Genomic DNA, 15,075 nt, shown 5'->3' on the forward strand with positions numbered 1-15,075 from the left:
AGGTATGAAGTGGAAAGTTCGATCGCTATCAAACCCTCGTAATAGTTACTCATGTGGGGACTTTTCCCTTCTAATCCTTATAGGGTCATGTTAGTCCTATTGGATGATTAGATCTAGGAGCCTTTGTTGAAATATGTGAAGGAGCTTCTTTGACACAACTATGGTTCCATAACGAAAATAATAATAATAAAAACTTAGCCTCCATACAATTTTGTTAACCCTTCCGGTTAGTTATTTTATCCTCTGTTACTTCCCCGTTCATTTATTTATCTTTCTGTGATTACCTTGGTGCAAATCAGCCCCTGTGATTATATATATCTGATATATGCGTACATCATGATATGCAATACGATTATAGGAAAATCACAAATATATATTACATGCAACCGGGTTTGTTCATACATCGCTTATAGTTAACTTAAGTATACGTAAACATAAGATGCGAATTTATACAACTTTCATAAACTGGGTTAACTCATCGTAATCGAGCTTGTAGGCTTAGAGGTCCATAATAACCATACCCTAGTTTAGCCATCTGAGCTGCACCGTTGCTTCCCAATCGACGGCTAGGATTAAACGGACTGCATGACCCGAACGCATAACTCCTTCCCAACGGCTGCACATCTTTTGCCTCCATCTCCGCCAACACCTTGTAGAACAGATCCACATCGCATGAAAGTGATATCGGGCCATCACAGTGGTACCCGTATTCCTTTTCTGCATCCTCCAGAAGCATCGCGAACAAAGGATGACTTGCATACTTTGTTTTCACGGCGAACCTTTGTTTATCAGGTCCGACACACACCGGAAAAAACCCTCCCGGTGCTATTTTCTTCTTCATCGTCTCCTTGCCGCTCCATGATCTGCTCTTCGGTAACCTGCCAACGCTGCCCTTGTTGCTGTGGATGTGGGAGAAGGATCGACATCGCTTCCATGTCTTCACGAGAAAGTTATTCTTTCCCGTATTTCCCTTGATTGTTTCCATCACTTCGTATATACTAAAATCGGGATTAAGGAATAAAAAAAAAAGAAAAAAAAAAGGAGAAACTAGAGTTTAGCTTGGGTGGAACTATGATATGTTCCTATGTGGAAATCAAGCTAGCTATCCTCTGTCGTAGGCCATATCAAACATAGACCTTGTTCCTGGCTGAATTTTAATGGCCGTGTTGAACATAAATGAAGCTGTTGACATTGAACCTATGATCATGGAGGTCTTAAGGGTTGTATCACAGTGTGGGAAATGGAAGGGTTTTATAGAAGAGAGGAGAAGAAGGAGGCTGCGGGCTGAACCGGGTAATACCCGGTTGAAATCGAACTACATGACGTCACATTCTATTGTTATTGTCCAAAGTTTACTTTTGTCAACGCTCCAAAGTCCTACCATCTATTTAAACTGCATTATGTGTGGTTTATAATTAGTTTCGAAAAACAAATGAGAAAGTATGACATTGACATCATTGTTTACTCTTCATGCCCAACCCATATATCGTTGACTTTGTTTGATTGGTTTTTGGTTTTGGTTTGGTTATAAGTTATAACATTGATAAAATTTAATGTATTTAGAAATGAACACTTGTCAGTTGTCAGCTAATAAAAACATTTTTTTTTTAATTTTGTAGAAGAGGTCATTTGAAGATTAGTTTATAAATGTCAATGAACGCACTACGTGTTGATAGATTGATATTCATTAGTTATATGTATGAAATTGAAAGCTAAAGGGGTGTCTGAATAATAATATTGTGTTTATAGGAACGATCAGGACTTGAAAGGGTAATGGACTTTTGATTTTGTTCATATTTAGTCACTAATTTTTTTTTCATTATCTCTTTGTTACTGAACGATTGAAACTGTTTACATTTTACAGTCATAAGGGTAAAATATGAACAATTTCAATAGTTCAGTGGCAAATAGATAATGAAAAAAATTTAGTAACTAAATGTCAACAAAGTTGAAAGTTCGTTTCCCTCTCAAATTATCATAATATTATACCCCGAAAAAGGTATAAAAAACCGAATTATTTCATCAAGCTCCTTAAGTTGTTTCTAACTATTTCTAGTTATTAAGGGATACCCAAAAAATATTTTGTTTTTATTTCATAAAGTTATATCAATTTACTTTTGACCTTAGACACCTAATCTAACATTATTGGCTACCAATAGGATGTTTTGATTCTATTTGAATAACTTTATGCTCAACTTCATGTTTGAGTTGATGCAAGTTAGCTTAAAATCTTTATGACGACATCCTTAATGTAAATCCAATAGTTATTGATAAATAATTTAAAATTGATGTTGCTACTTAGTTTCATTAAAGAATCAACTTTTTTTTCCTCTCTCAGATGTTGTTAGTTAGTTCGTTGGGCAGTTTCAGTTTATATTTGACTCTGTGTGTTTCCTGTACAAAAATGGTCAAGAAAAGCTATTTTGTGTATGTTTAAAGCAAGGTTGTAGAAATCGCTCGACGTAGGCTAATCGGTGGACTGGGGTCAAAGTATTAATCGGCTAGGCGGGGATTAATCGGGAACCATTAATTACTAATAAAAATATTAAAAAATAATAAATATAACATTAAACCTAAGAATATAACATTAAATATAACATTATAAATAAAAAAATATATATTAAAATTTTAATAAATATAACATTATAACTTGAAACTATGATTAAAAAACCCATTTGCTATAAGAAGTTCATTGACATGAGGTTGGGGACTTGAAGGAGGCCATGCTGCAAGAAACCCTTTAAGCCTTTTACATAACTCACTGCTATAACATTTGTTGTGGTGCTTGAGAGATCAATAGAGCTGGAAAAATGGAAAAAGATATTCAATTTCAGACATATGCAAAACCAATATGTGTTCTTGCTACATACACATACACACATAAAACCAAAAATTGAGGGATGACGAACTAACCTGCAAACCAATCTATGTTTTTGCTACATACACATACAGCCAAATACCACCACCTGCTTCATTCGTTTTTGCTCCAACCTCCAAACACGTCCATTGACCACCTTCCTATTTGCATATGTTCTGTACCATCACACTCCACCACTGTCGCACCATAAACAACCGAGAACTAGAACCAAACCACCTACATCTTCAATCCATAGTTCTTGATAACTTCACAAATGATCAAGGGACCAAAATTTTAGTCAAGAAATTACCAGAATCCAAATACCCTTCACTCAGGCAATTGATGGAACACTTGGTGGGCATATGGTTTCATATACAAAACAATTAAAGATTTTGGTCAAGAAATTACCCGAATCAAATACCCTTCTGCGCTACCCGTTACAACCAAGACACAAATCCAACCAACAATTAAAAAAGATGAAGAAACAACAAACAATTTTAGAAAGATGAAGAAAGTGTTAGCCTAAAAAGATTTTGGGCTTTATTTTGTATTGGGTTTTATGATTGGGCCTTTTCGCTAGGAAACCCTAATTAGCTTGTCTATATATTATGTATTTCTCTTTCATTGTATTTGTACTTCTCTTTGATAATAATACAAAACCTTAGCCGTTATATGTCTTTCACTTGTTAGTTCACATGGTATCAGAGCTCGGTTGATTATCTGTAGTTTTTCGTTTTTGGGGGCGAGTTACTATTCATCGGTGATTACTGTTCATCGGCATTACTGTTCACCCGACGATTACTGTTCACCAGTGTTTACTGTTCATCGGCGTTACTATTCACCCGACGATTACTGTTCATCGACATTACTGTTCATAGGTACTGTTCATCACGGTTACTGTTCATCGCACTGTTCATCGGTACTGTTCACGTGCACTGTTCATTGCCACCATTTGCAATTTTGGGTATGCTTTTTTTGCTCGTTTCTATATTTGGTTTGGTTTGATTTGTTCGTTTGTCGGTTTTGAGGGTCTCATTTCGTCTAGCTTTGTTGATTTCGAGATCTTGATCGTTTTTGTTGCTACTCGTATTTACTGTTTGACTGATATTGAAATATGGCCCCAAGAGATGATTCTCTTCAGTCCATTAGTAATCAACTTGATGGCAAAAACTATGCCTATTGGAGTTATGTTATGAAAAATTTCTTGTGAGGCAAGACTATGTGGGGGATTGTTACAGGTGACAAGAAGAAACCAACAGACGAGAAGGCTGCTAATTATGCAACCTTACTGGATTCATGGGAGACTGATAACTCCAAGATCATTTCTTGGATTAATAATTCTGTCATCCAGTCTATTGGTACTCAGTTGGCGAAGTATGACACGACAAAGGAGGTTTGGGATCACTTGGCTAGGTTGTATACTCAGTCTAACTTTGCAAAGCAGTATCAGTTAGAGTTTGATATTCGAGCCCTCCAACAGAACAATCTCAGTGTTCAGGAATTTTATGCAGCTATGTCGGATTTGTGGGATCAGTTATGTAATATCCCAAAAATCAAGTCCAAAAATTTCATTTTTAAATCATTAATCAAGTCATAATTATAACGCATCCATCCAAAACATTAGTCATTAGTACAAATCAGAGTTTCATTTCCAAAACACTTGTTCAATTATCAGAGTAAACATCCCAGGCTAACTTATCATGGTGTGTGCACTGCAACCCTCCCGAGCTCCTCTTTTGAAAACTGAGTACCTGAAATCAAAACTGAAAACCGTAAGCACGAAGCTTAGTGAGTTCCCCAACCTACCACATACCATATACATAACCATATACTGCAAGTACTGGGCCTCGCCCTCTACCTCGGGCCCCGCCCGGCTCCGGATGAATCCGGTAACAGGTCCTACATGCTCCAGGCCCCGCCTGGCTATGAGCCCCGCTCGATGAACATATCTGTTTTCCTTAGGCCCCGCCTGTCTCTGGGCCCCGCCCACTAAACACATACAACCTGTTGTGATTATAGAACATGGTTTGGCATGCGGAATTAAAGTTTGCACAATGAACATGGTGATTTGGGTGTTCAAGAGATGTATTGATTGTATATGGTGTTACACAAAAAGGATCTAGATCTAGACTACATAAATAACACACACTTACACACTCACTTTTACATCTCTCAAGCACACCTCTACAAGTGGACTAAACCCACCTTATATAGAGGTATTTACATGTCTCTCTCTCACTCTCTATCTCTCATGTGTCATAAGGCTAATACTCCACATGCAAGTGGGTTTTACAAAAGTCAAACATTACAAAGTCATTCATGGAAAACTTTGTACCCCAACATTCTCCCCCTCAAAGTTAGGAATGAATGACCCACTTCAAATCTTCCAAAATCGAGCAACTACGCGATCCGAGCCTCAAGGGTGACACATGTCGAAACGAACTTCAATCTTCAATTCTTCCATGATTCTTCAATTTGGGCTCTAGGATGTGAGACCATACAAACCAAGCATCAACGAATGATCACGAGCTTCTCAAACTCCACATTGATCACCAAAAGTTGAGCATAAAGCACACCCCAAAAATCTTCAATAAAACCAAACGCATTTCGAATACATCACTTCCGAACTTCCAATTTCATCATTTCATATACTTCAAAAATCAAGGTCACTTCGGTCTTCAAATCCGCGTAATATGAAACATTCAAGTTCGAATTTCCATATAAATTTCTCCCCCTTTTTATAATCAAAATTTGATTATAAAACCTTCAAGGAAAGAGAACGTGCTCTATTCGGAATTTTTCGTGTCAAAACTCCCCCTTAACATGTGGCATAAACTTTGTGCTTCAATCCGGAAAATCCAAAAAAAATATTGAATTTTTAGCTTCGTTCACGGACCGCCTTTGACAAAATTTCTCAAAAATGGGTATAAATTGTCAATTTCAAAACTCTGCAGTGACCCGGTGCGCCCAAAACAACCAAATATGCAAAACTCTCCCCCTTTTCCAAAGCTGGGTAGAAAGCGTCAATTTGCACAAACTGCAGGGGCTTAAAATGCATTTTCTTCAATTTTCAGCAAAAACAGTCCTTTTTCGAATTTAGGTATGAACCGCCAAACAATCGAAGCCTCAGGGACTATTTTCGAAAATTATGCCCTTTGTGTTCCAAACATACGAAGAGTCAGAAAATCTTCGAATTTGGGTGAAAAATGTCAAACATTCGGAACTTCAATTAATTGTTGAGGTTGTCAAATATTCGAAGGTTAAGGGACTGAATTTGAAAATTTTCAATTTTTCTTCAAACATACGAAGGCTTTGATCAAACATACGAAGGGTTTTGAAAAGGTGCCAAACAGTCGAAATTTCAGGGGTCATTTTCGTAACTTTGGGTTTCTTTTTCAAAACACACGAAAATTTCAATCCTTTCAAACATACGAAAATTTTTTCTCTCCTCTTCGTACGAAATTTCAAATATGCTTTCCCAAACACCTCTCGTGTAAAATCCAAAACACCATTTTACCCTCTTCGTATAATTCTATTTTTCCCAATCAAACGAAAATTCTCAGCATACGAAGCCTCACTTATGAACAGTAACCTCTTAACCATTCATCCTCTTAATCGACTGTAGAATCAACATACCAATATCAACAATCGACCCTTCGTATCTTCAAAATCCAAACACAGGGACCCTTCGTACATTCACCTATCAACCCAAAATCAAATTTTCGCTCTTACAGTCTTCGTTCCTTACAGTTCTTGTTCGTCTTTTAAAACAATTAACCCAAAAACTTCGTCCTTTGTTTTTCAGTGATCAACCCAAATCATCAATCACCCTTCGCTTTTTAGTCCAAACCCACAATCATTGAAATATTGATTCCCAAATCACAGATCTTCGAAGCTACATCATCAACAGCGACTCATTAATCCTTCGAATATTTACTCCAAAGTCGACATCAACCTATTAACCTTTTCGATTCGTCCCCAAACCACTGATCAACACTTGACCATCTGTTTAATTTTTCGTGAATTCAGATTCCAAAAACCTTCGTTCTTAAGTCAAACCCAGTCGATACCAATCATCCATCTAAACCATTCGAACCTTAGACCCATCTATCGACTCCAAACATTCGATCAACAACAGAGTCCAACCCTTCGAATCTTTGATTCAAGAACTCAGCAACAATCGAACAAATATCAAACCAGACTCCAAACATTCGAAATCAAAATCAAAATTTCTTGTCATCATTCAAGCCAAGTATACAAACTCGATGCTCATAACCATTCGAAATTGAACCTCAGTTGATATTTGTTCATCTTTGATTCATTATCGCCCCAATATCAAAAATCGATTTTAACCATCGATCAACAAATCTTTGACTTTAAACATTTGAAATTAAACTCAAAATAAGCTTGATTTCGACATTCATAGCCTCTGTTCAACTCATATCCAACCATTTCAACTTTCAATTCACCAAATCGATCCATAGAAGTTGTGTTTGACTTTTTCTGTGATTTACTTTTTGAAGTCAAAGATGAATTAACAACAAATTGATGATTCAAACATAGAAATTTTGGAACAAAATATGATTATTCAACAATTCATCATCATATTCATGAGTTCTTTGTACAAGTTCATCAAAATCAAAATTAATTTTGATTATTTCTTCATTTGAACTTGTATGAACTCGATTTCATCAAGATCCAAAACCGATGAGATCAAAACACGTTATCAGATTTTTGATCGACATTTAACCAAAAGAAAGCAAACAAGATTATAAAAAAAACGATAAGAAAAATCATGTGAGATTGATTAAGAAGAAAGAACAGATGCGAGAGAATCTAAATGTACAACCATTTGATGCATGCGACTAGATCTGGAATGAGTCTAATTGATCATATGATGTAAATGAAATTTGGGTTCACAAATTGATTATGAAGAATAATGTCTCAATTGTTGGGCTTAAAGACAATGAACAATGTTTTTATCGGAAGTATGGGCTTAACAACTCAGTTATATGAACAGTAAACAATTTGAATCATTTGGATTGAATTCGAATTTTAGATCAAAATATTAGAAAACAATATTGAGCTTGATCAAGAAAAAATATATTGGATCAACAAAGGAAACTGAAACAAATTAGATCCAATGAATCAAGACGATCAAAAATCAAGAAAGCAACGCACGAATCAATGAGATTAAGAGAGATCATAGAGAGAGACTCACCAAAATTGCTCAAATTGCGACAAAATTTGCCAAACCGAGAATCGTTCTTCAAAAATCACGTTGATCTTGAAGACCCGCTCTGATACCAATTGTTGTGATTATAGAACATGGTTTGGCATGCAGAATTAAAGTTTGCACAATGAACATGGTGATTTGGGTGTTCAAGAGATGTATTGATTGTATATGGTGTTACACAAAAAAGGATCTAGATCTAGACTACATAAATAACACACACTTACACACTCACTTTTACATCTCTCAAGCACACCTCTACAAGTGGACTAAACCCACCTTATATAGAGGTGTTTAGATGTCTCTCTCTCACTCTCTATCTCCCATGTGTCATAAGGCTAATACTCCACATGCAAGTGGGTTTTACAAAAGTCAAACATTACAAAGTCATTCATGGAAAACTTTGTACCCCAACACAACCATATAAAATATCGCATAACATATAAGCTATAACTACTCTACTGCATTCCTGTACTAAGGCCTCGCCTGTCTTGGGCCCCGCCCCTGTCCTGCTACTAATGAGTACTGGAACCCCGTCCACACTCCTACTGATAGTGAGATACGGGCCCCCGCCCACACTCACCTCTCTCCTATCTCGGGCCTCGGCCTTGCTATGGTACTAATGAGATACGGAACCCCGTCCACACTCCTACTGATAGTGAGATACGGCCCCCCGCCCACACTCACCTCTCTCCTATCTCGGGTCTCGCCCCTGTTATGGTACTAATGAGATACGGAACCCCGTCCACACTCCTACTAATAGTGAGATACGGGCCCCCGCCCACACTCACCTCTCTCCTATCTCGGGCCTCACCCAGGCTATGGTACTAATGAGATACGGAACCCTGTCCGTACTCAGCTAGTGGTGAAATACGGGACCTCGCCCACACTCACCTCCCTACCAGGCACATACAAGTATCACACAGACATCAAGTATAATCTAACTCCTTGGGCTCCCACCCGCTATCGGACCTTGGTCCGAAAATCATACTAGCATACAATGTCTAGGGCTAACCCCCGGGTCTTCCTACTCATAACTACATGGGCCGGCATTGTGGCCTTAGACCCATTCACACAGAGGGAAACTCACATCGCACTGCTGAAAACTCGCTGAACACTTCTGACTGCTAACCGCAACTTCTGAACCGCTGACCCTTCGGCTTCCCGAACTATCAATACCCAAAATAACATTTAGACCACAATAATCCAAAAGTCAACCCTGGTCAAACTTGGTCAAAGTCAACATCCAGTTTACCTGACTCACCGAGTTGGTCTACCAACTCGTCGAGTCCATACTCCTCCAATCCCAAAACAACCCCGACTCTACTCGTCGAGCCTAGCAAGAACTCGACGGGTTCTCCTTCAATCATGCCACTGGGACCATCTTCAACCGACTCGTCGAGTTCACCATTGAACTCGTCGAGTTCATCATCCTCATATGAATGTGTCCAGTCTGTGACTCGCCGAGTTGTATGAACAACTCGTCGAGTCCATCTTCATAACTAAGGAGATTGCCTTAGACTCGCCGAGTTCTTCCTTGAACTCGTCGAGTACGATGAACTTCATGACCATTATGGACTCAGACTGGCTGAGTCCCTTTCCAATCTCAACTTATACCCTTAACAGAAGGGTTTTGGGGCAAGAACTAGCCTGACTCGCCGATTCCCACAACTGACTCGCTGAGTCTCTCTATGTTCAACACGGTTCAGACGATTTCTGAGGGTCTCAAGGCACCCAAAACATAGATCTGGACCCAACCATCTCCTAACCATGCAAATCTACCGCCTTTTTCCTCCATTCATGGCCTTTTGAGCTAAAAAGTCCAAAATAACACTTCATATGCTTGCATGGGGATTCCTATGGCATAAAGCTTGCACCTTTATGCTATAACAACCCTTAATAGTGCTAGATCTGAAAACACAAGCTCTTGGGACGTCCATTCCTCTCATGCTAGGGTTCTTGGACTAAAAACCCCCCAAAATGAAAAAGAAGAGAGATCTATATGCATAATGATCAAGGTGGAAACTTTCTTACCAGAAAATGGAGGAGAATGCAAGTGGTTTCTGGATCTACTAGTCTCTTCTTGAACCCCCAAGGCTTCACTTTCTTCTTCACGCTTCACAACACTCAAGAATGTTCACAAAGGCTCACAAACTCATGGGAGGCACTAGGGCATTGTTCTGGAGTTGAGAGAGCATCAAGGAGGCTGATGAAGGGTTATAATGTTCCTTAAATAGGGTGCAAGGCCCGCATTTAGGGTTTTCCCAAAACCTGGCCAACTCGCCGAGTCAGTTCTCTGACTCGTCGAGTAGGTCACATAATTCGCGACCCTATCCGCGCTCCTACTCGTCGAGTCACTCCATCTACTCGACGAGTCCCTTCCTTAATTTGTGGTTTTCTTTCCTTTCTAGACCTCCTGAATTCGGGGTGTTACAAGTTATCTCTTACAAAACCTGATGTGTTGAAGGCTTTTAAGCCTTATATTGATAGAAGGGAAGAGCAACGTTTGGTTCAGTTCTTGATCGCATTACGTTCAGATTTTGAAGGTTTGCGTGGATCAATCTTGCATCGTACACCTCTTCCCACTGTTGATTCGGTTGTTCACGAGTTGATTGATGAAGAAACTCGTATCAAGTCCCATGCTGACAAAGCTCCCAAGACAGCCACTCCTATTGTCTTTGCTGTTTCACAATGACCCCAATCTTCAAACCAAAATCGTCCTAGAGTTGCATTTGATTAGTGCGCTTTCTGTAAGAAGAAGAACCATTGAAAGGCAATTTGTCCTTTGCTGACAATCAAGGGAAATCAGCAGCAACAACAAACAAGATCACCAGCACAGTCTCTTTAACACCCAAAAATTTTCAACCAATTTAAACTTTTAAAACATTTCAAACCATTAAAAATCATTACAACTTTGTTTTCAAAATGTATAATATCAGAGTTTTCCCAGAAACATAGACAAAACATGAGGAGCTGTACGATCACGCCTTCGCCTTTCCGCGATCCCCTGATGTACCTGAAAGAATAAACTGAAACTGTAAGCCCGAGAGCTTAGTGAGTTCCCCCAAAATACCCATACCCGCAACAATACGAATAGAATCATAACAACATACTATGGGTCCAATCAACCATCAGGTTGGAATACCCCAGGCCCATAACCAATAGGTTGGATTGCCAACACATTATGGGTCCAATCAACCATTAGGTTGGAATACCCCAGGCCCACAACCAATAGGTTGGAATACCCACATACTCTTAGTCCAATCATCCTCGGGATGGAATACTCACGGCCCACAACCTACAGGTTGGAATGCCCAGGTCTATTGGCCTTCGCACCAAGCAGATAAGCCTCAACCGCCAAACAAACATGTGCACATATAATAGATAATCACATAACAGTCTATAGACAATAATTGATCTAACGGATCATACCACATAGCACATAACACCATCCTGTCTACCAGGATGCCAATCTAACAGATCATACCACATATCATATAATATTATCCTACCCTCTAGGATACCGATCTAACAGATCATACTAGCATAACATAACCATATAATAATCCAAAGGGCCGGCCTTGGTGCCTTAGACCCTTGAGTATAGTGAGGAAAACTCACCTCGCAACTGTCGTCTGAAAACTAGAAGCTCAACTCTCGGATCACCAACACGAACTCCACCACCTATCGTTACCATAAAACCCTTTTTCGTAAATCTCCAAATTACCAGAATACTCTCAGAAGTCAACTGGTCAACTCTTGGTCAAAGTCAAAGTCCCCAGTTATAGTCAACAGTCCATGTTGACTCGACTCGTCGAGTGCAGACCATCGACTCGTTGAGTCCTTCCTGAACTCGAGAAGTCGTGAAATCCTTGATTAGCTCGTCGAGTTCCCCTTTAGCTCGTCGAGTTCATACGTGTCCAAGAATTGGGAGAAAGCCTAGGCGACTTGCCGAGTTTTCGAACGACTCACCGAGTTCAAGGCAATCTTCAACGGACTCGCCGAGTTTGTTGATCAACTCGACGAGTTCACGACCATCTTCATATGACTCGTCGAGTTGACTATGCAACTCGCCGAGTCCTTGCAGACCTTCATCCATGCAGACACTTTTTAAGCCATGCCAAGGATCCAAATTGCAGATCCAACTTCCTTAGGCATGCTTATCACGTAAAGTTGCAAACTTTACGTGCATGCAAGGCTTTTAAGACCCTAAAATGACAAAACTAAGCTTGCAATGAAGTTACACACTTGAGGGAAGGCTCATACTAGGCAAAGCTGATGACTTTATGAATCTAGAGGCCAAGGGGAGTCCAGATCTGAAGTTACAACTTCAGATCTTGGCTTAAGCACAAGAAACCTTTCTTAAAACTCATGCAAAAGAGGGTTTAAGTGAAAATGAGCCAAGGAGAACGGTCAAGTACCTTCAAGAGAGTGCTTACTGATGCAGATCTTGAATCCCACGAGCTCTTGCTTCAACTAGCTTGTTTCCCCAAGTATTTCCTTCACCCAAAATCCTTCCTCCAAGCTCAAACTCTCCAAAAGAACACACACACACGACTTAGGGTTAAAGAGGGACAAGAAGCAGTAAATGGGAGGCTGGGGGAGGCCAATGATCCTTTAAATAGGGTGAAATGCCCCGGAAATTAGGTTTTCATCTGCCAGCTCCTGCTCGTCGAGTCCCTTCTTGGACTTGGCGAGTAGGTCACTAAAACGCGTGGACCATCCCACTACTACTCGACGAGTAGGGCGACCAACTCGTCGAGTAGACCCAAAGACCAAGAAGGATTCATACATAAATCAATACCTGAGAATCGGGGCGTTACAATTCTCCCCCACTTGAACTAGACTTCGTCCTCGAAGTCCGTTGTGATGAACAACTCTGGATAGTGCTCCCGTATCTCAGCCTCCGGCTCCCAAGTCCACTCGGGGCCCCTCCGATGTTCCTACTATACCTTTACCAAAGGTATCTCCTTGTTCCGCAGAACTTTCATCTTCCTCTCCAGTATGGCCACATGCCTCTCAACATAATTCAGCCGTTCATCGACCTGAATGTCATCCAATGATACTACTGTCTCCTCATCCGGCATGCACTTCCGCAATTACGAAACGTAAAAGGCGATGCGAAATCCAACCGACCCTTTTCCAAAGGTCTATTCTACTTGCCACTTTGCCAAACTGGAAATATCCTGACGATCCAAAGTATCGGAAACCCAACTTTCCCTCTTCCTGAAGCGAACCCTTTGCGCTGACAGGATAAAGCGTCCTTCGGCTCCCAAAATATAATATATAATCAACCTGCTAACAAGTACGAACACTCATACCTGGCCCAATCAGCCTCGGGCTGGAATACCAGTCATGCCTACGACGGGTCCAGACATCCCTAGGATGGAATACCCTCGTATCCCCACACATGTTTGACCCAATCAACCCCCGCGTTGGAATACCAAACATATCAGGTCCAATCAATCATAGGGTCCGGTCATCCTCAGGATGGAATAACCTAGATTGGAATACCTCTATGACATGACTCGGGTCTACTCATAACTTGAGATCCAAGGATCTATCCTTGCGTCTCATCCACCATCCTCTGATTCGTCACAACCGAGTGCAACTCCCCCGAATCTTAACAATACATCCAATCCGAACGCGCTCCTACCAGCGACATAACGAACACAATCTTTATGCCCACAACCTATGACTGGAATTTCATTACATGGTCCTCAGCATAGGTCTGGATTTCCTCTGAGCCCACAACATGAGCCTGGTATGCCCTCTCCGGCCCTCAGCTCATGAATGGAATGCTTCCGATAACCTATCGACACCGCTGCCGTCGCTTCAGATGCCCAACACTCCGTCCTGGAGGCACTCACCTCCTCATTGCCCAAAAGGGCCTAAATAATGTCCTTCACAACACCAACAACGTCACGGTGCTGAAACCTCACCCTACACTGTCCACTTGCAGAACAAGTTGCTGCTCCATAACACATATATTCTCAGAACCTGATCACATAACTAACAAAACCCATACAGAGTCTTCAGCATACTCCATCAGCATGTTCAATACTTGGGGACAGACCTACTGATTGCTATAGCATAACAACATACTCAATACCCACACATAGATCTACAAACGCTTACAGATACTTTTCGCACACCTGAACACCCAAGTAGTTAATGTCGCCCTGATCACAGAAACTGAACGAAACAGTAGGCTGTCTTCTGGTTGCTTCCGAAGTCCACTGAGACCTCCCTGGTCCCAACTTATCTGGAATACCGAAGTCCTGACCGGTTTTTGAGCCAATGGTAATCTCATAGTCGCCCCACGCGACTCCCGAAGGAACTTCGTCTAGCAATAACCGCCCTAAATATATTGCCACTCATGGCTCCATCAATCCTTCTGATCCATTGATCATAGCAGCCTGACAACCTGACGCCATCGAATCATATACGAAAATTGAACGCTACCAGAATACTGTAGTCTTACATCATGTCCGGTCTCCAACGACCTACCGTTTTCCTTATTCCGATTATGCTATGGTCTACCGAAAATCTTGCGAACAAGCCCACCCTGACCTGATCGTCTGTAAGAATCCGTGAATACTACAAATCATCTCGCAGCCTCACAACACTTCCAACACCATCTGACCGCTAGTGAATGCTACGACTACCCCAACAGTCTTACAACACTTTCCATACTATTCGATCGCTTGTGAATGCTACGGTCACCCCCGCAGTCTTACAACACTTTCATTATAACACAAACACAGTCTGATACCTTACCCTCAATCTATCAATCCACTTACCCTGAGAGTCTATCATACACCCGACTGAACATCCGAACTGAACTCAATTCATGACTGTAACCCCAAACTGATTCCCCAAATTCTGCTATCAAGCACCGAGAAGACGCGATACACATGCTGGGAAGTTTACCGAACTCCCAACTCACACAACCCTCAAACCAAACAGCCACTTGGGCCGCCTT

The 15,075-nt window shown here is 40.7% G+C and overlaps 1 protein-coding gene across 1 annotated transcript; it reads right to left on the bottom strand.

Annotated features, from left to right (window-relative positions):
* Positions 1 to 475: 475 nt before the first annotated feature.
* On the bottom strand, positions 476 to 985 carry LOC145105378 (indole-3-acetic acid-induced protein ARG7-like). Its single transcript, XM_079042496.1, has one exon. It carries the CDS (start codon positions 983 to 985, stop codon positions 476 to 478), a length of 510 nt encoding a protein of 169 aa, XP_078898622.1.
* Positions 986 to 15,075: the final 14,090 nt, after the last annotated feature.

This window comes from Lactuca virosa, chromosome 4, assembly GCF_052849685.1.
Source record: "Lactuca virosa cultivar CGN04683 chromosome 4, Lactuca_virosa_CGN04683_v6, whole genome shotgun sequence".
NCBI classification, from domain to species: domain Eukaryota; kingdom Viridiplantae; phylum Streptophyta; class Magnoliopsida; order Asterales; family Asteraceae; genus Lactuca; species Lactuca virosa.